Source organism: Bidens hawaiensis, unplaced genomic scaffold (genome assembly GCF_021521415.1).
Source record: "Bidens hawaiensis isolate Kalapana, Puna unplaced genomic scaffold, B.hawaiensis_p1.1 tig00008374_1, whole genome shotgun sequence".
Classification (NCBI taxonomy): domain Eukaryota; kingdom Viridiplantae; phylum Streptophyta; class Magnoliopsida; order Asterales; family Asteraceae; genus Bidens; species Bidens hawaiensis.
In genome coordinates, this window is record NW_027491592.1 from 454,205 (window position 1) to 480,074 (window position 25,870).

At 34.2% G+C, this 25,870-nt stretch overlaps 1 protein-coding gene across 1 annotated transcript; it reads left to right on the forward strand.

The window, feature by feature from the left end:
* The first annotated feature begins 19,923 nt into the window (after positions 1–19,923).
* LOC143637611 (zinc finger CCCH domain-containing protein 11-like) lies at positions 19,924–24,639 on the forward strand. Its single transcript, XM_077104960.1, has 8 exons — positions 19,924–20,169; positions 20,251–20,335; positions 22,087–22,227; positions 22,321–22,409; positions 22,485–22,673; positions 23,555–23,685; positions 23,939–24,047; positions 24,134–24,639. The coding sequence occupies exons 1-8, from the start codon at positions 20,002–20,004 to the stop codon at positions 24,323–24,325; spliced, it is 1,104 nt and encodes a 367-aa protein (XP_076961075.1). The 5' UTR covers positions 19,924–20,001; the 3' UTR covers positions 24,326–24,639.
* Positions 24,640–25,870: the final 1,231 nt, after the last annotated feature.

The window sequence follows — 25,870 nt, forward strand, 5'->3', positions numbered from 1 at the left end:
ATATAATTACCCTACTTGATTCTCATATTTAGCATGCTAATTTTATTTGTAAGTTAACATTCTCCTATATATATACACACACATACACACACCCCTTTATCTCTCTCTATATGTTTATATCTCCGAGCATCGCATATGTTTAGTTGATCAAAAGTGATTTTATGATATCCTCGATCATTCAACACCTTTTTCTCACCAATTTTGGGTTGAGGTGACAATATTCTGTACATTGGCATAACTTTTTTTAAAAATACTTTTTTTATATATAGAAAACTAATATATTATCTTTTGTGCCCTTGGTATTTTATAGTATTTATTTCTTTGAAATAATTGATTGTGGTCCATTGCTTTCTCAACTTTGTATATGAGTTATATAGGTCGACATTGGGTATGGGTTCATTTATTTTTAAAAAGGGTTCACACACATATGTGTATATGTATGTATCTTTTATTTACTCTACTTATCACTAGTAAAAACGATTATCTGAGACCAATTTTGATGGTCATATAAACCCTTTTGATGACGATTAGGGATTGATCTTTCGATCAAATTTAATGTTTAGGTTGTTATCAATCCTTTTAAGGACGGGTCCTATTATCAACTGTCTATGTTGTTTAAAATTTAAATATATACTTATCATTAATAAAACATTGTAAATTTCATGAGAATGAAGTTACTCTTAAATGGATTTATCTAGAAATATAAGTAATGAAAAAGGATTAAAATAAAAAGAAATAATTTTGTAGGAAGAGTAAGAATAACATAAAATTTAGAGCTAAGAAACTATGTAGCCTAAATCCTAAATCCTAGGAAACTATTTGGTATTTTAAAAAGGGATTACTCCATAAAATATTAATCAACTTTGAAAGTTGTTCCAATCAGGTCACTGATACAAATTTTTGTTCCAATCAGGTCACTGAACTTTCATTTTTGTTCCAATCCTAGATATTTTACCTAGATAGCAGGTAATCTATTTTTTTTTTTATTTTTTCAATGTTTTTACTTTGCATAATAACTTTTAAAGGTTGCGAAAATTAGTAAAAATTCGAAATATAATTTTAAAACTTCGAAAATTTGCAAAAAAAAGTTCGGAAATTTGAGGTTCGGGTTAGAACGGGTCAAGGTCGGAACGGGTCAAAACGAGTTTCAGGTCAGTTTTTTTTAACCAACGAATCAGTGTGTTTTCAACACGTTACAACTCGTTTTAACAGCAAAAGCTCGTTTAAGCGATTTTTAAGTTCGTTTCAGCACCTAACAGCTCGTTTAAGAGATTTTTAAGTTCGTTTCAGCACGTAACAACTCGTTTAAGCAATGTTTCAGTTCGTTTCAGCACCTAACAGCTTGTTTAAGCGATTTTTAAGTTCGTTTCAGCACCTAACAGCTCGTTTAAGCGATTTTTAAGTTCGTTTCAGCACCTAACAGCTCGTTTAAGGGATTTTTAAGTTTGTTACAGTTTTTTTTGAACCAACGAATCAGCGTGTTTTCAACACGTTACAACTCGTTTTAAGTGATTTTTAAGTTCGTTTCAGCACCTAACAGCTGTTAAGTGATGAAACGAACTTAAAAATCGCTTAAACGAGCTGTTAGGTGCTGAAACGAACTTAAAAATCGCTTAAACGAGCTATTAGGTGCTGAAACAAACTAAAAAATCGCTTAAACGAGCTGTTAAGTGCTGAAACGAACTTAAAAATCGCTTTAAACGAGTTGTTAGGTGCTTAAACGAACTTAAAAATCGCTTAAACAAACTGTTAGGTGCTGAAACGAACTTAAAAATCGCTTAAACGAGCTGTTAGGTGCTTAAACGAACCTAAAAATCGCTTAAACGAGCTGTTAAGTGCTGAAACGAACTTAAAATCGCTTAAACGAGCTGTTAGGTGCTGAAACGAATTTAAAAATCGCTTAAACGAGCTGTTAGGTGCTGAAACGGTTTGAAAAATCGCTTAAAAGAACTTAAAAATCGCTTAAACGAGCTGTTAGGTGCTGAAAGAACTGAAAATCACTTAAACGAGCTGTTAAGTGCTGAAACGAACTTAAAATCGCTTAAAAGAGCTATTAGGTGCTGATACGAACTTAAAAATCGCTTAAATGAGCTGTTAGGTGCTGAAACGACTTGAAAAATCACTTAAACGAGCTTTTGCTGTTAAAACGAGTTGTAGCGTATTGAAAACACGCTGATTCGTTGGTTCAAAAAAATTGACCCGAAACCCGTTCCGACCTTGACCCGTTCTAACCCGAACCTTAATTTTCCGAACTTTTTTTGCAAATTTTCGAAATTTTAAAATTATATTTCGCATTTTTACTAATTTTCGCAACCTTTAAAAGTTATTATGCAAGGTAAAAGCATTGAAAAATAAAAAATAAAAAAAAATAAAAACCTGGATTACCTGCTATCCAGATAAAATATCTAGGATTGGAACAAAAATAAAAGTTCAGAGACCTGATTGGAACAAAAGTTTGTTTCAGTTACCTGATTGGAACAACTTTCAAAGTTGGTTACTATTCTATGGAGTAATCCCTTTTAAAAACTATCAATATCAACCACTAGATTATAGATCCACTGACTTATATTTATTCTTACGCTTCCTATAAAACTATTTCTTTTTATTATAAGACACCCCTATAAATAATTGTAATATTTATGGATATATATTGTGTGCTGATTTTTCTTTATAGTATACTAACTGAGTGCACTTTGTGGTTAATGGTTTAAGAATATAATGCGGTTAATTAATGACTATGTAACAAAATCCATCGAGTGACACATATTTGGTCCATATTGATTATCCTTGTTACCGTAACGACAATAAACTCAAAAGATAAACTAATAAATGCCTAAAATAGTATTGTTGTCTAACTTATGTTAAAAAGAACATATTTAAGATGACGTGTAGTCGGTTGGTGAAACTAAAAGTCGTGTGGTCTGATTTCGATTCGACGTGAACTTGATTGGTATCGGGTTACGACACCAGAATAAAAAAAAAAAATGTCAGCGCCAAAAAATAACAAATTAACATATTTAAAACAAAATAAAAATCATACGTTACAACAGCGGACATTGCGAACTTGTTCGTATCAACAATATCGGCACTAAATCATCACGTAAGTTAATAAACCCCAGCCCACCCCTAACAAAAAAATATCTCTCTTTAAAAGAAAATAATATATTAAAAAGAACACTGACGTGGCACTGCCACAGCCTGACACATGGGCAATCGAACTTGAATTTTTCTTTTGTGACCAACTTTTCGTATTGATATTAAGTAAAACAGGGTATTAACTCGTCGCGTTGCATCAATAAAAAGTCACAAATTCAGTCAGTGCGACAGGTTCGTAACAATCATGACCAATAAACCACAAAAACTTTAACGCATAAATAAAATTGACACTCGTAAATCTTATATTAAAAAATATATTTAAAGATGTAATTTTTTGGTAAATTTTACTTGCACGATCCGGATGAGAGTCGACATGAATTCGGTAGGTATTAAGTTACGACATTGACAACAAACCAAAAAATAAATCTGACAATGGCCAACTACAATAATTTAACTTATTTTAAGAAAAAAAACAAAACTTGTGAATTGCAGTTGCTAACCGACACGAATTCGGCCGTTATTGGGTATTCGGGTTATGTCACCTAAAATAAAACAAAACAAAAAAAAAGAGAATTTGTTAACACCCAAATACAACATATTGATATATTTAAAACAAAAGGAAAAAAAACATGGTGAAGCGGAAAAAAAATCCATACATTACGGTGATGAACCTAAGAAAATTCGGTCGGTGTTGATTTCATCAACACTAAGTCGTAAACGGTAAACCTAAATTTACAAGTCCCAATAAAAACATATTAAAAATTTTAAGAAAACTAACTAAAAAAAGGGCATTGCATCATGTGGACCAATCACAATCCTACAACATCAACATGCCTTTTTTTATCTTTTCTTTTTGGTTTTTGAACTGTGAATTTCTTTTATCGTTTGTAAGATTTGAACTCAAAACCTCCCGAACCCTCACAACCCAAAAAATTTAAAGATTTTGCGTTTGCCAGTGGATCAACGACCAATTGGTAACATGCTTTTTTTTTGTGTATTCTATACATAATTGCTAATACTTAATTAATAGGGTTCAAATGAACCATGCCTTTGCCTAATGGTTTTCAACCCTCCTTATCACATCATCAAATACCATTGGTCAGATATTAGGTGAAAAGCTGAATAAGTATAAAGATTTATTTTGATGGTTTTTTAGTGTGTTTCTAAATTCTAAATCTTTTTATAATCTATTAGAGTGTTAAATATTTAAATAATACTTCATCCGTCCCATTTAAAGTGTTCGTATTTTCTTTTTTGTTTGTCTTGTTACGAATGTCTACATTCAAATTTATTAGCAAATTTTCAAGTTTACTCTTTCACACACAACTAACATTAATAAACAATATTGATGGACCCAATTTTCATGGACAATATTGTCATTTGGTAAGCAAAAAAAATCATTCAATCTACATTGAACTTTGTGTTTTTCAAACCATGACACTTTTAATGGGACGGAGTGAATATGCCTTCAACCAATTTATTTATTATTCAGTTAGATAATTCTTTGATTACTTGTCACACCCCCATTTAGGGCCTAGGGGCGTGACTCGATAGTTGGTACCACATTTGTAAATAAATCAGAGTTACGATTGTTAGCGGAAGATTTTATAAAATATAAGGATTAAAGTTGTAAAATATTTACAATACAAAAGATGGAAACAAGTTCCATTTGTGTTTACTTGTTTTAAGTTTACAAAACCACCATTTAGCTATATTAATATTTGACAAAAATTATCCGAGCCATCGGATTCTTGAGCCTTCGTCCTTTAGCTCTAATCTTGGTTACCTGCAAAAATGTTATAAAAATACGTCAGCAACGAATGCTGGTGAATATGCTGACGCGAAACTATTTTCTTTTACTTTGCTACCCCTCGAGGGTTACGCATGCCTCGGCCCATCTTGGCTTAGGAATAACAAAGTTAAAACAATATCATTATAAACTCGAGTCTCTACCTAGGTCACCCCAGCAAGACACCGCAGCGTCCCTACGTACTTAGGTACCATAAATATACACAAAGTCATTCTCACTCGAACATACTTTGGTTCGGCCCATCGTGGCTGGAGGTCGTGACCAGGCGTGGTGCGATGTGCCCACCTCATTTTTCCACATATGTAAGGATCCAGACAAACGTATACTACAGCCTGAGGGCTAGGCTTTTACTCTTATTAATAATGTTTTTAAAGACACCTAGTCTCATGTAAAGTTTTACACATAACACATTTATTTATTTGAAAACAAGTTTGTAAAAGTGGGGCGTATTCACCTTTGATCGGGACCGGTTTCCAACACCGTCCTTGCGTAATCTTTCTTGCTATCTCGCACCTATAGTACGAGTATAACTTTTATTAGTCGGATATACAATCCGGCTTAAGACCTTTAGTCTTATTACCTCGATGAACCTTTAGTTCATTTCTTTTACTTTAAAACCTTTAGTTTTAAAAGCAATATTTATAAACCTCTAGTTTATTATAAAAACCCGACGTTTCTTCTTTTCTAAGAAAAGTATTCTTTTTCTTTTATCATATAAGAATATCCTTATTACTTATATAATAATCATAACAAAGAATTTATATATATAATTCACACACACACATATATATATATATATATACTTTCATATTTCTTTCGTTATTGCTTTTCTTTGTTATATTACTTTTCTTTTTATAAACATCGAGTATAATTCCGACTTAGGGCATTAAGCCTTTATAATATTTTATTATTATTTTAGTCGGGTAGTAAGCCTTACTTTTTCTCGGCTTAATATTTCCTAGATACTCGAGCAACACTTCTACGCCGCTTAGTCTTTTCAACACTCGCTTTGATCGCTACTTCACTTCGGCACGCTTCTCGAGACACCAACTTTTCACGGTACGCACTTCGAGATGATCGTCGGTACGTCGGTACGGGATCACCTTCTTGATCGGAACGTCGTCGGGGAGTGGTACGAATATCGAGGTATGGCACGTTTATCGAGGAATCGGGCACGGTTTTCGAGGTGGATCGTTGGCACGAATTTCGAGGTGTAGAGAGATGTTTAGAGAGAGGATTGAGAACTGATTTTGGTGTGGTTTATGAAGACCTCGGACCTGCTATTTATAGGCAAAATTTTGGATCCTATCGCGATACGCGATAGGCTCCTAGTCACCCATCGCGTAGCGCGATGTAGCTACGCACAGTCACAACGTAGGTCTGCCACGTGTTGCTACGTGGCAGACGGTGTGCCACGTGTTAACACGTGGCGGACGATGCGCCACGTGTTGCCACGTGTCGGGACACGTGGCGAGAGGTGTGCAACGTGTGGACGCGTGGCAGTCTTGTGCCAGAGGTGACAGGACACGTCATCGCGATACGCGATGACGTAGGTTCAACCAACGATCGCGTATCGCTGTTGACCCATTCCAGAAGGTTTGACCAAGCCGCTTCGCGATACGCGATGGCTTGTCCCTTGTCCCTTGTCCCCATCGTGTAGCACGATAGGACAAGAAAACAGATTTTTCATTTTTAACGTTGGAGTTTGAATTTAGCAGAATTAGTCCCTTAACATTGAAGAGTTGTCATTTTTGGCCCAAAATTCCCATGATGTTACATCACTTGTGTTCGTTAACCTTTTAAAAAAGATTGATGCACGATTATGTTTATCTTTTTCTCGACATTTCAGTATCAAATTTGTTGAAAATGGAGTATTTTTCTTCGATGTCGTAAGTTATACGAGTACCGTGGTGAATTGATCCAATTCCAACTAAATAACACATGTATCAGTATTATCGGAACATGTACCGGTATATGTTTTGTGGTTTTTTATCAATGTAAACACATGTGTTGATATCCTATCGAGTATATCACACACAATTGTGTTCAAATTTTTTTTAAACATTTTGATATGAATTTTGATGAAAATGGAGTGTATTCAAAATGGAGTACCTTTTTGGTGTCGTGTCTAAGCGATAAGAGTGTTGTGTAATACCGGTATTGTGACAAGCTGCATCGGATTCTGACTAATGAACATCGGTATCAATATCAGTTGTCACACCCCGACCAAAGGCGGCGGAACATGCCGATGTGCAACGATTGCTCATAAGCGCATGACACTATTTAAAGCGACAATATTTAACAAACTCATTTCATTTCACAACATCGAAAATGTCACATAACCAAATATTCATAACTCAAATACAACAAAATATAACAAAATATAGCAAATCAAATATTGTTCATTTTTGCTAATATCCTAACGGTATTTGTGACGTTTTCTTCACCGAACTCCATAATCAACCTAGATGCAAACCTGTAACATTTCATAAAATAAATTTTATCAGCACAAAGGTTGGTGTGCAATTCATAAGTTTGAACAATAGATATATAGTATGAAAAGCCACAAAACTAGTATACAAAACCATAAATAATAGCTATAAACTTGGATAAATAGTTATCGCTAACAAGTTAGCGCCACCCAACTATAAGGGGTTGCCAAATAGTTTAGGATTTTATAGTTATCGTTAACTGCATTACGTTAATGACACCTTGCCATGAGGGGTTGCCAAATGGTCTAGGATTTATAGTTCCACCATCCAAAAGCGATAAACCCATAGTCAAATAAGCATAGAACACCAAATCGAGCAATTATTCAAAGTAAGGTATACAACAACGTTTGTGGTTTAAGACCCAAGTATAAAACATTTAGTTTAGATAAGTTGAAATGTCACCCCCAAAATAAAAGATAGAAAACGGGGTATGAAGTTACTCACGTTCAAGTAATAAACTTGAAAGATTGATTATTTGGAGATTTGCCGGAACGACGAGTTTAACGTATGAAACCTAAATAAAAGAAAGTCTTGGATTTAGAAAGGTTGTCTTGAAGATCTTTAAATAAAATAATTGTTGCAAAAACTAATCAATTAAAGTTCAAGGTTTAAAATGTAACTATTTAAGAATTTATAATAATAACCCTTTTAAAAAAATGTAAGTTTGCTCAAAACCGGGTTAAAGTATCTAACCTTAATATTTACTTAACCAATGTTAAGTAATAAGGTGGGGAAAATGCTAAAATGCAAGTTCCATTAGGCTAAAGATACTAAAACGGGTTTTTAACGAGTGTTCGGGTTGTTGGTTCGGGTCTTCACAAATGGTCAAACCCAAAGTCAACTTTTCAAAATATTAATTGTTATGAGATAACTCATTAAAACATACTAACACTTAACCAAGTATGTAGATCTATTGTTTATAACTAATAACGCACGTTAAGCGAGTGTTCGGTTTTGTCGGTCCAAACTATGTTATGAGATCAAGTTGGATCCAACTATTCCAAGTACTTAAGAAAATAATTAAAATCAGTTTGTAAACTATTTTTTAAAGAAATATACAAGTCTTGATAGCTAAAAACACACTTGTGTGTCTTAAGCGAGTAAAAGTCGGTATAGTTCGGTTTGGTTCGGTCTCCATCTCACAAATAGTTCATAGATGGTTTCTACATGCCCAAATATCATAGAACTTGTATATTGGTTTATAAATGAAGAAAACTTAAATTTTATAACAAAAAAAAGTTAACTACAAGTCTTTTAAGCAAAAGTTTCGGTTTAGTTCGGGTTTCATCTCCCAACGAGTTCATAGATGGATTCCATATGCTTAATATCAAAGAACTTGTAAAAATGATTTTTGAAACTCAAATCTAGCAACAAACATGTTTAAACAACTATTTTAACAAAACTAATAAACAAAAGTTCGGTTTCCGGTTTGGACTAGTTTCGGTTAAACCGAGGTTAGTCTTATACAAACCCACACCATGGAACTTGTAAATAAGATGAACAAACTAAAGGGTTAGAAGTTAGTCATAAGTGATATGTATAATAAGTTATGTGTGTGTAAATATATATCAATAACACGAAGTCCTCCATGAAGCCTTGCCTTATGACATTCGAAACTTAACCAACCAGAGTCGGTGAAGTAACAAATAAAGGAAACAAGGGGTGTGTATTATATATATGTTGTACCACCATATTCAAGAGTTAGTAATGTTAGATGAACAAGTTAGAATGAAAGACTATAGTTAGTTTGACTTGAGAAGTCAAAACTTCAAGAATACATAAGAAATAACAACCTTGAATCTATGGAGTTTTGAGAGAGTTTTTGGAGATGTAGCAAGAGTAAAATGAAGAAGATGGGTGTGTATATATAGGGAAGGAGTGAAGGGTTGGGTATAAAGATTCTTTTATGGTTTGCATAAAAATGGGTATGTTTAAATGGTCAAACAATGCATAATATAAAAAAAACAATATTATATATATTTTATATATTTTAAATGACAAGATCCAATATTTTATATATTTGAAATGTTCGGGTTACAAACGGGTCGGGTTTACATAACAAAAGTGACCCGAAATTGACGAATGTCACATCAATATTATCAGAACCAGTGGTATTTGTTTATATGATTTTTTATTGATGTAAAGCATGTGTCGATATCCATTTAGCATATCATATGCAGTTGTGTTTAATTTTTTATCGACATCTTGATATAAAATTTGTTGAAAACATAGTTGCATTCGTGGTATTGTAAGCAATGGGTGTTGGTACCGTGCTTCTTCAAACTTATTCCAATTGAACAACATCTGTCCTGGTATCAGTCTTATAAGGAATGATAGTCGTTTCTATGGTTTCGAAGCCGTGTTTAATTTTTTTTTCTTTTTTCTCGACATCCCGGGATGAAATATGATGAGAAAACAGTTGCAATCAAAATAAATTATTGGTATTGTAAATTATACGAGTGTCGGTACCATACCGGTGTCGTGACGAACCGAACCAATTCAACGACATTGATACTAATGTCAGTATTTTCGAAACCCGTACCATTACATGTTTAAATTGGTGCTGTACGAAAATGGGCATAACTTGGGCTACGGGCCTTCGTTTCAAGCGTGCTACCAGTCAAAACGACTGTTGGAACGTGGGTTATCCAGTTTATTTTTCCAAAATAAGCATTCTAGATACACTTTTGGGCCACTTTTGTGTTTTTCGTCTAGTTTTTGGATTTTCTGTCGGTATGTTGTTGGGCCTGTGGTTGTTCGTGTCGGCCCAAGCCTATTTTGGATTCTATATTAATATGTTATATTAAGTTATGACTGATCATTGATCAGAATTGAATAAAAATAATTTGGCTTTTCAAATTTTTGACTTTTGGGGTCGATTTGAGGGTTTGGGAAGGATCTTCACGGGTATTCCAAGAATCAACGTGATTAACCTTTGGTTTCTAATAGTACGTTGCATCACTTTCTGAGACGGAATGTCAACCGTGCATACTGATTTTGATGCTCTAGGCCCAACTCACCTAAGAACATCAAGGAGGAAACCCACCATTGTGGGAAACCCCCTTGAGTCAGATTTCGAACCTAAGACCTCAGAGATCTCAAGCCTTAACCATCACCCCATACTATTGAGCCAGAAGACCAATTGTCTTTACATTAGTAACTAATGTGCTCCCCTTCGCTATCTTTTTTACTTATGTTATAAATATTTTAAATATTTAAACAATTACTATTTTTAAGACAAACTGGATTTTAATAATCATATCTTTTTGTCACCTTTAAATTTTTTTTCCATCATTCCCACCTTTTTTTTAAAGAAAATATAATTTACTATAAAACAATTACAATAAAGTGGCAGACAAACGAGCAATAAGCTGCGCCGCAACCCCCTTTTGGATAGCAAAACCAATCCTGCTAAAAACGAAGCTTTGGGATCTAGAAGTTGAAGATGTTCCATGTACGACACGCTGAACCATACTAAAAAATTTGACAGCCTCTGGGGCCAGAAAACCAAATGTATCAAAGGCAAATGGTAGAAAGACATGTTGATTATCTATACAAGCTTTCTCGTGTTTAACAACTTTGCCCGATTCAGCCTTCAACGCAGCCTGACCCACAACAAACCCACCTTTCGCCATATTTTTTCTCATCAGACCCCCGTTGAAAAAAATCCAACCCCGTTCAGCTTTTTTCGAATTTCAAAATGATGTTTTAGATCTTTTGATCGAAAGAATGATACAAGTCGATTGATGTAAAACTTACCTCAAAACGGTGCTCTAAACGAAACGATGCTTTAATTCGGGAATTTAAACTTCCAATTAATAAAAATCAAGTCATTCGGAGCACCTTTTCGAGATAAGTTTTACATCAATCAATATGTATCCTCCTTCCGATCGAAAGCCTTAAAACATCAGTTTGAATTGGAGTTAAGTTTTTTTATTAACGAGGTCCAATGAGAAAATGTATGGTGAAAGGTGGAAGTGGTGACAAGAATTTTTTAAGATTAGACTATTATCGGACAACTGTACAAAAATATAGGAGACTTAAAATCCAACTTTTTTTATATTTTTTATTTTATTACTATTTCAACTCAAGTATTTCTAGAGGACATCAAATTTATCTTCGAAGAAATATTGTTTCCATCTCTTTTTTCTATTTAATATAAACACTTAAAACTAGCATAAGTAACGTGTGGCTTAAATTTAATACGAATCCATCACCATTCATCAATCATGGACCAAAAATTTCGATTCCATAATAAAAGTTTTGTAATATTCTTCGTATCAGATCAGATAGAATATATTAGTTAGAGTTTATTATCACTTACAATTTATTATACAGATAAACTTATTATAAATATATTTCGTGATTTAAAGTTATAAGTAGTTAGATTATGTTATACTTGTAACTATGGGTGTAAAATAAGTAATTTTATTCCCTTATGATCTCGGGTTGGGACTGATATATGTAGGGATGTTCATCGGATCGGATTAACGGATTATTCGGTTCGGGTTATTCAAATTTGAAAATTTTTGAACTCTATCCGAAATCCGATCCGGAATTAGGGATATTCCTATCCGATCCGAATCTATCCGAATTCAATTCGGATCGGATTCAGATAATATCCGAATAATCCGAAATTATCCAAATAATCCGAAATAAACCTAAAAAAAATTCTTATTTTTTTCCCTAACATTTAATAGTTTAGAATCACAATAAACATACAAACCGGAAAATACGATTTACTCTTTAACACAAATTTAGAGTTTAAACTTCAAATAATAGTCTAATAAATATACCAAACAGGAAAATACCTATAAAAACATGTTTTTTATTCGGATTAAACGGATATCCGAATAATCCGAACAATACGAATATTTTAAAAATCTATATCCGATCCGAATTAGTTATTCGGATATTCGAATTGATCCGATTCGAATATCCGAATAAAAATTCGGATCGGTTTATTTGGGTTTCGGTTTCAGTTCGGATTTCAGTTTTTTCCGGATTTCAGATTTCTTGAACACCCCTAGATATATGAGCTTCCCTTCGTGTTATGCCAGCCTAGCAGTCCACGGTACCACACTAGGGAAATGGAGATGATCGGGTGAGTAGTAGCCCGTTAGTGATCTAAATTGTAGTTAAAATTGATTTTTTGTCATAATAGGTCATGGTGGGTCGTAGTAAGCCTTCAATTGTGTTAGTGAGTTGATTTAGGATATACATAATTACTTTAGATTTTAACATATCAACGGTGTTAAAAACATGTTTATGATTATATGAATTAGACTTCAAATATGTTGGTGAATCTCACTTTTGCCAATAAAATGCCATTTTGATGTTAAAAAGAGCTTACGTACTTGAGCATATATTACCTATACAATTGGCAAAACAAGTCTAAATATATTAAACATTAAACAGGTCAGACACAACATAATATGTTTAGCACAAATAATTTTATCTATTTATTGGCACGACACGACTGACCCTACACGACCCAAAACATTTAATATAATTATAATTATAAATTAGTATAATTGAGAACTTTAGTGCCACAAAGTTTTAATGTTATGGCTATTTATATAATTAGTTTCAAAAATATTTCAAATTGTTGTGTTGGTTTGATGGTTAATGAAAAGCAAAAGCTTCTTAAGTCTTGTCCCCATTGTATGCCCAAAGCTTCTTAAGTCTTGTCCCCATTGTATGCCCAACTTGGGCATACAATGGGGACAAGACTTAAGAAGCTTTTGCTTTTCATTAACCATCAAACCAACTCAACAATTTGAAATATTTGTTTTTTATATTTTGTACTTAATGAAGACCATTATTTTTTCACAGTATAAACAAACCGGTAACTACAAGGCAAACCGGTAACTACAAGGCAAAACGGACTGACCGAAGCCATTCTTTGCTTTCGTTGTTAGGGTTCTTTACTTGGAAGATGAGTATGAGTGTGTGTTGGTGAATGTGTTTTCAACAAACCAAAGATTAAAAACACATAACTTTCATTTATAGTTTTTACATTAAAAATACAAACATTAAATCGTTATCGCATATTCGTAACTCAAAAATACAAACATTAAATCATTAACAGTGAATAAATCTCTGCCAAGAACTGTTGTTCATGATTTAACTCAAAAATACAAACATTAAATCGTGAACTAGCAGATGCTCCTGTTGTTCCCAATCGCAGTTTGTTCATGATTTGCCTCCATGTTTGCTGTTTCTTTAACTAAATTAGAAAAATCCAAATCAACAAGTAAATAAGAGCACATATTAGGAAAAAGAATGCTTAGACACGATTACATGAACAACTTGCTGTTTCTTACTCATGATTTGCCTCCATGTTTGCTGTTTCTTTAACTAATTTTCTTCGCTACCCGATCCCGAGCTATTTCTTAGGTAATCGTCGTACGCGGCTTATTCATCGGTCATTGGTTGAGTGTGTCCTTCATTGACCTCGTCTTCATACAAGCCCGCTTCATACTCCATTTCCTCCTCGAGTGAGCGTTGATGTTGTGCCCTATCTAAAGAGTCCAAGTAATCCTTGTAGCAAATCGACATCTCTATAGCTGGTGCAGTGAGTCGAGTCCTCCTAATCGATATAACCCTGCCAGAAACAGAAAAAGCAGACTCCGAAGCTACCGTGGAAGCTTGGACAGTTAGTAAATCTTTGGCCATGGCGGCGAGGATCGGAAACTCATCCTCCTTACCTCTCCACCAAGCCAGCAAATCAAGACTTCTAAATTCATCCGGAGTCATGTGTTTCACAAAGTTGGTACCACCATACCTTCCAAGTTCACTGCTTGGGGTGTTTACCCTTTGACGTTTACCGGCGTCTTCCCAAATCATGTAGTACATCCCCATTTCAAGGTCGGTTTGGGATTGGGATTGGGCAACAGCTCTTAACGAGTCATGAATTTGGGAAGACGACCCGTATTTTGTAAGGTAGACATCATACATGTTTGACAAGGTGGTGTTGAAAGCATTATTTAAAGTTTGGCTATAATAGGGGTTTTGATCGTCGTTTAACCCAAGCTCATCACAAATTTTTTCTATTAAAGCTTCAACACCACCAACATTGATGCAAGGGTTTAACGCAGCAGCACATGTCAAAACAGCGGGTAGTTATTGAAAATATTTTCTAAATTTTTCTTTCATTTTTACACCCATATCAAAATAAGGTGCACCCCTACAATCAAGTTCACTCAACTTTGTGCACATGACAGCAATTTTTGGTAAAGCAATGGGGCTTGTTGGATAGTAAACCCCGGATAAACTAGTTGTGCAAGATTTAAAAATTTGAAGGACCTCCGTAACGATCTCAATCAATAACCAGTTTCTAGGATCATATGGTGCACATTTACCCCTACTTGACAAAATTTGATGAAACGCAATTAATGATTCTTTTTGTTGGATGGCTTTCTCAAACATATTACAAGTCGAGTTCCATCTTGTTGGACAATCCCAATTTGGCCCCAACCATTGACAATTAGCTTCTACACAAAATTTTTTGTATCTTGAAAATGTTTTATTGTTGCTAAAAACATCTCGTAACATTCTTTTAAAACTGTTTCTTTGCGTTTCGATCACGTTTAACCCATCTTGCACGGCCAAGTTGATAATATGTGCAATGCATCGGCTATGAAAAAACGCTCCATCACAAATAGGTTTATACTTTAATTTTAAATGGCCAACCGCGGCCGTATTGTTGGACGCGTTATCAAACGAAATTGAAAAGATTTTATCTTCAATTTTGTATTGTCGAATGACTTTATCCAAAATTTGAAAAATATTTCTACCCGTGTGCGGGTAATCAAACAATTGAAACGCAACGGTTCGTTTCATCATTTGCCACGACTCGGGGTCAACCCAATGAGCCGTCACATAAATGTATGAGTCGGGCGAACCATGAGGTACTGACCAAACATCCGTTGTTAAGTTTACACCAGTTTGTAAGTTTGAAAAGTATGAAATTAGTTCGGATTTAGCGTTTTTCCATGCTTTAAGACAATCTCTTCTAAGGGTCGAACGACTTACGTGTTGGTAGCGTGGTTGAACATAGTTTTGCATCATCTCCGTGAATTGAGGGTTGTCGAAGTGGTTGAAAGGAAGAGTTTGTTGAATCACAAAGTTTGAAAACTGTTGACGTACCGCTTCAACGTCGTACGTAAACACCCCTCCTTGATTCGTCATCTCCGGCTGCGAACTGCTTCCCGATTCGTCCTTCAAGGCCTTGCAAAAGCGCTGTTGTATATGCGCTTTTAAAGTGGAGTTTGCATCTTTGGCATAGAACTTCAAACAGTGCTTGCATCGAGCTTTTTGGCGACCGTTAGACAGTTCGCATAGGTCGAAATGTTGCCACACATCTTGGTTTCGTTTCGTGGGGATGATCCGAACGACCGTTATGTCTGTGTTCGAGGCACCCATGTTGACGGATGAAGCAGCACTTTGGGAGGCCATGATAATAAGAGCGTATAATCGAGTATGAAATAAACGAGTACGAGTATGAAATAAACGACTACGAAATAAGAGCGTATGGAGTGGTAATGTGGTATAATTGAGTGTGAGATAACAAAATAATCGCGTATGAAATAAACGTTTAGAGCTAGTAGAGTTGTATAATCGAGTGTGAGCTAACCTACCCAACCTAAACTATATATAGTTGTTTGTGGGGGTAAAATGTTAAAAAAAACGGCTAGAAATCAAGAAAAAACGGGCAAAAAAGGACCCAAACGGTCATATGGCCGTTTTATAACGGTCAAAAACCGGTTAACCTAAAAACCGGTTAACCGGTTTTTGACCGTTAACCGGTTAACCGGTTTTTAGGTTAACCGGTTTTTTAATAACCGGTTTTTAAATTTAACCGGTTTTTTTACTAACCGGTTCAATAACCGGTTTTTGTCCACGAATGAGTAACCGAAGTACTAACCGGCGGTTCAATAACCGGTCTAACCGGTTTTTTAATAACCGGTTTTTCTATTAACCGGTTTTCGGTTAAACCGACCAAACCGGTTCTATAACCGGTTTTTTTGAACACCTCTATGCCCAAGTTCAAGTCTCAATTATGTAGCAACTTTTCTAGTCTTTTCTTTTCTATTTTTAGTTATCCATGTATTGATTGTTTTATTAGGTTTTTAATCATGTTTTATTTGTTTATTTTTTTAAAATATGACGAATTTTTTTAGGTTTAGTTTTCACATGTAACGGACCCAATTGGTACTGATGGAATTCACATCGAGTTGTCGCCTTAACGCCAATGTATTTGTCTTAATAATGTTAACTTGACGTAACTATTTTTTAGGTTTATTTCCGAAATTCAACAAACATAGAGATACGACCAAATGTAACGACTGTGTTTTGCCTAGACTCGTTGCCTCAATGTCCGGGATCGACACCGCTCGGGTTTTATCAACTCCCGAATTTTACCAACCAATGTCACTCCGTTGGTCCATCTAAATTTTCATATCTTTGTTTATTTAGCTCCGGTATCATAACCCACGTAACTGAAACCGGTCGAAGTCACGTAAAATTAACGCCTCCACTCGGGACTGACAACGCCTGTGTTTTTTCAACCTGCCCGGCGCAACGCGCTGGGTAAAACACTAGTTATTAACAAATAACAAGATAAAATATAGATCACCAGAAACTAAGATCCATAATACTTCAAGAAAAAAATCCTTTACATTAAAAAAAAAGTATATAAAGTCTTAACTAACAATAAATAACATACTTAGTGCACAATATTTAGCGTTAGCTGTTATAAAGATAATAATAAAAATAAAATCATAACATTATACGAAACTCATTTATAATGCCATTTGGAATAGGTCTTTTGACTCTTTGGTTGAAAGAAGCAATTAGGGTTTTAGTAAGATATATATATGTATGCTCTTCTTTTTTAATTGAAAATTATAAATAACACAGTCAGTTTTAAGTTGGTTAAGACCTTTTTAGACATATTTTAATTGTGTCGACCTATTTAGGACACAACACCAATTATACTCAAACCCAAACATGCTTACCTCGTGTTGTGTTATTATGCCTGTGTCAGAAATTGCTAACCCTAATTACCTATTTTGATGATGTTAAAATGATTCCCTAGCATACCTATAATCCTATATGCTCCTAAAATAAGCTTAGATATCGTCAGATAAAGCAAACCTTGATTTTATTAAACTATAGACTAATCGATAAAATATGACGATTTTAGCACGTGTTTAATTTGTGAAGTATTTTCGTGCAATTTGACAATTGGCAAAAGGCAACCCGTAATTGTGAGATTCGATTTGAGAATTGTAGCAATGATTTTGTAATCTATTTTTGTCAGAAGGTAAGCGCATTACAAATACATTTTTGTTAAATCTTCCATCATGTGTTGTGAATAGATTCAACAAGTAACAAGCCCGAGTTTTGAGGTGATACATGCAACCCGATCATCTAAACCGTTGATTTGTGTGACTAACGGACCAAATGACTTTGTGCATTTGTATGTTAAAATCACCTTGTATGTCTAATGGCGTCAAAAGTGTTAAAAATGCGAGTGTTCCTTCTAACCCGTAAGGCTCCAAGCCTCATTAACTCATTATAAGCAAAATAATAATTTAGGGGTAGTTTGTTGCCGGTTTGATAAAAAAAAGTTTTTGTATAAATTAATATTTACTTATTTACTTTTTATGCAATTTGGAGTTGGTCAAAACAGATTTGGTCCCGAAAGATAATCAAATCTATCGATTTTAAACAAACTAATAATAAAAAGCAGCTTCATTTACTTATAAGCTCTAAGCTTCTATTTTGAAAAACTTAAATATTGAACTTAGTAGTCACTAATCATTTTATACATTTTTGATAAATATTTTCGATCAATAGTGTCTTCTTGATTTAGATTTTAGCCTCTCAAATCATAATATGGGTTGGGCTTAAATAGTTGGGCCTGGCTTATGTTCTCCTTGCCCTTATCATTCTATACTTCCATATGCAATTTAGGTGCTTTTATTCACGACTATCTTAATAAACTAGCGACAGATTAGACTTTAATAATCTAAATAGTTGTATAATAATACCAAGGAACTATGAGCATAACTTATTATCAGAAATAAGTTACTATAAATCAGTTTATCTAATATTATTAGTAGCCACATATGATAAAACTCATTTAAATACATTGATGATTTACAAACCATAATGGTCAGTCATACAAGTTATAAACCCACTCACAAATAGAGGTGTACAAAAAAACCAGTTTGGGACCGGTTTTAGGCAAACCGAACCGAACCGGTTTGGGTTTAAAACCGGTTTCACCCGAACCGGTTTCCAACCGACCCAAACCGTCAATTTCAGGACTGGTTCCCCTTCAAATCTATCAAACCGGTTTTAAAACCGAACCGGTTTGGAAAAAACTGGTTTGAAACCGGTTAAACCGGTTTATAAACCGAACCGAACCGGTGTGACAAGGCCGGCCTATCTTTCTTTTAAACCGGTTTATAAACCGAACCGGTTTGAGTCAAACCGGTTTTGACCAGTCGTTGACCAAACCGATTCGGTTTATAAACCGGTTCGGTTTGGATTTCAAACCGGTTTTGTACACCTCTACTCACAAATACAATACACACTAAGGGTATTTGGGTGGAGCTGGGGTTCATTTGGGTTGTTCGACAACATCGCCGCTCACCCTTCGGGTAACACAATCGGGTTAGTGAACCCAAAATGAGAGAGAGAAGGGTGGACCCTCAACTAGGCAAATCATTTATTTTCTTTTTTTTTTTATTAAATGTATTTATTTTCTTCACATATCTTCGTACACCCATGACAAATCTTCAAAAACAAACTATTTTAACATGACACTCTTTCATTTGTTGATATATTTTCATAATTCTCAATAAATCTTCATATACCTCTAAGGTTACTCGTTGCGGTAGAAAAGGTCCCAGGTGCCATGGAGACGTGGTGGGCGACACGGTGGTGATTTTGCAGGTTTCCGGTGTTATCCGACGCTAAACAACGCGCCAGAGAAGCGTTATCCGATCCACCATTATGTGAATGGTTGTAGAAGGGTATAAAGTATGGACGTCATGGTGAGTAGGTTGTGACTTTCCGACGTGGAACACCATAACGCTCCGCCGACATTATCGTCAACGAACACCCTAACACCCTAACGGTAGAATACACAATTCCAACTGGTCTTAAAAAGACAAAAACCTAAAAAGAAAAGCTACAAGTTAATTAGAATCATTTTAAATTACGACTTAACTTTCTGGTGGTTGCATCTCTAAAAAGATCCGTCAGTCCATTATCATTACGAATCATACTGATACCGTAACAAACCGAATCATTAAAAATTGTCATTTTTATAAAAAAAAAACTAAATAACCAATATTTGCCCAAATCAAAACCAAACAAGCACCCCCCTTCGGCAGCAGTCACCTCCACTACTTGTTCTTCTTGTATCATCGCCAACCGATAAAACCCTAATAATAATAAATCACCTGAATCAATCACTTCATCATCAATCCAATCCAATCCAATCCAATCATAGGATTCAATTGGTTCGATTACGACCACAAACACACCATCTAACGATTCAATTCGTCTAATCGGAAGAAGAAGATGCCGCCAAAGCAATCGAAAGCTGAAGTAGCAAAGAAGCAGAAGGTAGTGGAAGACAAAACATTTGGGCTGAAGAACAAAAACAAGAGTAAAAACGTTCAGAAATACGTTCAATCGCTGCAGCAGAATGTTATCCCCAAACCTGATCCGTCCAAACTAGCTGCCAAGGTGCCATTATTATTATTAGCCTTTCTAGGGTTTTATTATTATTATTATTATTAAATTGATTTTGATTGTTTTTATTTGCAGAAAAAGAAGGAAGAAGAGAAAGCTAGAGAGAAGGAATTGAATGACTTGTTTAAGATTGCTGTTGTTCAACCTAAAGTACCTGTTGGTACGTTGTTATTATTATTATCATCTGATTATTGGACAGTTTTCACCTCTTATGCATATGCAAGGTTTTAGGTTACTATATTTATATTTATAATTTGTGAATTGAGAAGATTATGTGTTTACGTTATGCAACATATTGGTTTGATGCATATGAAAGTCAGAGCAGTTTGTTTATATCTATGATTGGATTCAAAAAAGCATAGGCTTCGAGCAATTTGACTTCTCTTGCTTTTTTATTACATTTTTTTTATATTCATATATTAAAGTACTTGTTGGTAGGGTTATTATTATTATTATTATTATAATTATTATTATCATTATCTGAATAATCATTTGATTTGATTTGCATGTACATGTTTGAATTGGACAGTTTTCACCTATTAGACACATGCAAGGTTTTAGGTTACTATATATAAATTTATAACTTGTGAATTGAGAAGATTATGTGTGTGCATTATTGAACATATTGGTTTGATGCATGTGAAACTGAGATAATTTTTTAACATATGTTGTTATGTTTCACTTTTTGCTGTATAATACATTATTGAAAGTCTGGGTTTGATGCATATGAAAGTGAGATCGGTTCGTTTATATCTGCGATGGATTAAAAAAGCACAGGCTTGCTTCGGGCAATTTGCCTTGTCTTGCTTTTTTTGAACTTTTTTCAAAAAGTTGTATATTAATTAAAGTACCTGTTGGTAGGTTTTGTATTGGTTATTATTATATTTCTGTTTATATTGAAAACTTTAAGTTTATATTGAAATAATGCAGTTTATTTGTGTGTCAATCTTATAGTTGGTTTGGGTCTTTGAGATTTGGATGTTTTAGATAACTTTGCTACTTTGTAACCATTATTGAACATAATGATTAGCATGTCTGAAGGACGCTATTTTTCACATCAAAATGAATGTTAGTCTGTTTGGATCTCTTTGAGATGACTTATGAATTGGTTATTCATGCCATGCATTGATCAGCATTTGATCTACTGATTTCAAATATGTCTGTAGTCTGTACATTATTGAACTTACTGGTTTGATTACATAGAAGTGATAGCTAGTTTTTAAACATACGTGGTTACTTTTCAAATCTTGCTTTACAAGATGTACATTATTTGATGTATGAATTTGTATCTTTGTAATTACTTGATACTACAAAATGTTAATGCTATCTTGAAGGTTGATAGTGTCTATATTTGTGAATTGTTCCAGTTATAACATAAAGCCATCTATTTGGTTGCTAGTTCAACATAGGAGCCGGTAGTTTCAATATGTTTATAACTTATGAATTGCAAAGATTATGTCTTACATTATTGAACAAATTGGTTTAATGCATATGATAGTGAGATAATTTTATAACATATGTTGTTATGCTCTAACATTTTGCTATATAATACATTATTGAAAATCTTGGTTTGATGCATATGAAAGTGAGATCAATTTGTTTATATGTGGTTATTTTTCACTATTGCTATACGATGCATACACACACTGATGCATCAAAATGTATTATTTTTTTTTTCACTATCCGATTCTACAAAAGTTTAATGTTATCTCGAACCTATGGTCAAAAGGATCAATATATGTTGAATTGTTTCAGTTATAGCATAAAGCCATCTATTTGGTTGACTTAAATTTGTTCTTTTTCATTATATTGTCATGATAGCAATTGAAAACATGTAACTAACATGTGTATAAAATGAAGCTTTGTTTGCCAAAATGGTTTTATCATCTCATATGCTGTGGTTCTAACCAGGGGTGGATCCAAAGTCTATATTATGTGAATTTTTCAAGGCTGGTCAGTGTGCAAAAGGTTTCAAATGTAAGTTTTCTCATGATTTGAATGTTCAGAGGAAGGGTGAGAAGATTGACATATTCAGCGATAAGCGTGATGAAGGTGACACATCAACGTTTTATTCTTTCATTCTATTTGTTTGGTTACTTTATTGTTCATGTGACTTGATGATCAAATTTTAATGTGAAATCTTAGAAACAATGGAGGACTGGGATCTCGAGACATTGGAAAAAGTTGTGGCATCAAAAGGAAAAGAGTACAACCAGAATAAACCAACCGACATTGTATACTCTTGATCTGTTATTTTTTAACCCTCCATGTTATTCTCTCTCATTTGATTAATTATTTTCTTCAAAAAGGTTTGCAAACACTTTCTTGAAGCAGTGGAGAAAAAGCAATATGGTTGGTTTTGGGTTTGTCCAAACGGGAATAAAGAATGTCTTTACAGACATGCTTTGCCTCCGGGATACATCTTGAAATCACAAATGAAGGCACTTTTAGAAGAAGAGGCTAACAAATTAGCCATTGAGGATGAGATTGAGGATCAGGTGATTATTGCTCTCAGTTTCACCCAAGTAGTTTTTTTTCTTTGGGTTACCTGAGTTTATAGGTAACCCTATTAGAAAAATAAATGTGTTCAAACTTACCATCTCATATCTTCCAAGTCATCATTTTAAACTTGGTAACCTGTATAGATTAGGGCTGTTCAAAAAGCTCGCTGCTCGATCAAAATCAGCTCGTTTACAAACATGCTTAGTCGAGCCGGCTTGGCCTGTAACCGTCTGAGCCAAGGTTGGCACGTTTATATTTGCAACCTAAAGTCGTATGAGTGTATGACATATTTTGATGAAAAAATATTGACAGTCCTTGTTTAGCTCGTTTAAAAGTAAAGGCCAAATTTTAATGTATTTAAGTTGTAATCCAAATTTTGTTATAAATAAATTATAAATTTTGTAGTTTATAAATTTTGCATTACGTCTATGTAACAAATATTATTTTTTTGTTATAAATATACATTGATATGTGTATAAAGATTGTAAAAGTTTTGAAAAATAAAGTGCCAGCTCGACGAGCCACGCGCTGGATTGAGGTTATAACGCGCTGAGCTCGAGTGCAGCCTTTTGACTCAGTTTGTAGGGCTATAAACAAGATGAGTCCGAGCCTACCCTGGCTCGGCTCCTTTACAGCTCTAGTATTCATTCACCCTAAAAATTAAACTTTCCGAAAAGTACAATAGGTTTTCTTGACTAAAGAAAGATGTTTACTCAAAACAGAAATTAAATTAAAGTGGTTACCTTTGTATGCAATTTCCTTTGTAAAGTATCTGTTATTATGTTATTTACTCCTGTAACCTTTAGCTGCTTTATCAACGTCTCTATTGAAACCCAATAACTCTTACAATCACGTGCTATTTACTTAATACATGCAGCGTGCTAAGGTGAAAACAACAACTCCTATGACTACTGAGCTCTTTATGAACTGGAAGAAGAAGAAAGTGGATGAAAGAGAAGCTGGTTTGGCTGCTCAGAGAGCCGAGAGGGCTAAGAATGATCGAATGAGGTTTGTCTTGTATTTTATGGGTGGCAATTATGACCCATTTTTTGTTAGTGGCTAAGAATGACCAAAGCGTGTTTTTGGTCAACCTGACTCGACCTGTTTCAACCCATAATAAAACTTACCTGTTTTGACTTGTTATATTCATCTTTTTTGGCCACTATTACTCTATTTTGGTATACATGTTGACATTTTTGGCTGAACATGTATTGATATTTTTTTATATATTTTGTTTTCAATTTTGTTTTTGGTAATGCAGTGGGCGCGAGTTGTTTCTTTCTGATGCTAGTGTGTTTGTGGATGATGCTGAAGCATATGAGAAGTACAACAGAGAAGAAGAACCTGAAACTGATAATACCTCCCAAAAGGTGATATATTTATTCGATAATGCATTAATATATTTGTTTTCTTTTTTAGTTGAAACTTATTGTGAATGTTGATTTTGGCATTTCAGGCACAAGAAAGTTCATCTGCAGGAGGACCAAGTACATCATCAAATGGGGCTGCTGTTTCTGAAGTCGGGAATTCTGAGATCAACGATGATGATGACGACGACGACGATGATGATCTAGATTTGGATGAGTTGAATGAACTTGAAGCAAGCTTGGCAAAGACGTCTATTCAAATCAAAGAACCCGTAAATTAAACCGCGTATTGAAGGAATCGCAATCACTCACTGGGAGAAATTCGACTTAATTTTAAAGGAAATTATTGTGATGATCGTCATCCTGTCTCGATAATTATGGAGGTAATTCAGCTTTTACTGGATTTTCTCTCTTTTTTCGTTCGATATAATCAGATTGTAGAATGAACGCTTTGAATTTTGTTTCCATGCTTGTTACGTCTGTACTCGGTTTGGATATTCAGTTCTAGAGGTTTTGTTATATGCACCATGGGTATGTGGCTACATATTTGTATTAAAACTATTTTCTTAAAATTCTCTGTTTGTGGGATTATTTGTGTTTTCCTTTTTAAATGTTTTGGGTGGAATTAGAGGCCTAGAGAAGGTTGGGTTTAATTGTCTTTCTGTCAAGAAATAGGATGCTATACGTTTATAACTTGTGATGACTTTTGGGTCATAAGCATAACTAAAATGACTATATTATCATATCTCACCAGTTACCACTTACCAGCACATATGGTACATGTATATCTCACTTAAAACATAATAAACACCAAACCTAAGTGAACCAAACGTTGACATAAAACGTAATAAACACCAAACGTAAGTGAACCGAACGTTGACGGCATCATTATTTGTACCAAGAGCACCATTATTCCTACAAGAGTACAACAATATAAGCAATTTCATTTCATCATGTAAAGAACAACACACGGAATTGACTAAATTTACAAAGAAACTCGTAATCTGATTCACGCGGCTTGTCACATACCGTGTAAAACATAAGAAAAGAAACCAAACAAAAACATATCAAATATTAATTGCATACCTCTCACTGGTTGCTCTTAGTTTGAAGGGACAAAAGTGTCATCTTGAGTAGAAGAGACTTGATTCTTTCTTACCTTCCCACCTTCACCATGTCGCTTGTTGACAAAGTTCTCTTTCAATTCCCCAAGTATTTTCATTTTAATTTGACCCCTCTTTGGTGGGGAATAATACCTTTTTCTTTCATCTCTTCACTCTTCCCTTTGCTCTCCATTTTCTAGTTCAAGATTTTGAGAATGGTTTAGCTAAATGGCTATTATGTATGCATGCATATATAGAGAAGATATATAGAGACAGATGTGTGCATATGTGTGTGAGATAGAATCTTGACTAGATAAGTTGCTTTAGAGTAAGTGGTTCCATGGATTATTATCATAAACCATCATATTCTCTAGTCTTAGAATTTTTTTGCCTAGTCACATGCCACGTTATTAAGTCATCATCAATGAAAAGCAACATCTTTCTTATCAGTTTTTACACATATCTATCAATTTTCAATATCACATTATCACCACATTTTATGTGTATGTTTATAACTAGATTATTTATTAAACTGAAATATATAAATAGTTTAACAAATACAAAATATTTATAAGTTAATTAATTCACAATTTTATGAGTTTAATGAATATAGAAATATTTATAAATTTATTGATAAACTTAACTTCTGGAAACATATAACTATAAACTAAATATTCATTTATTTTTAACCTGGAAAGAAAATACACACCCAACTCGTTTATC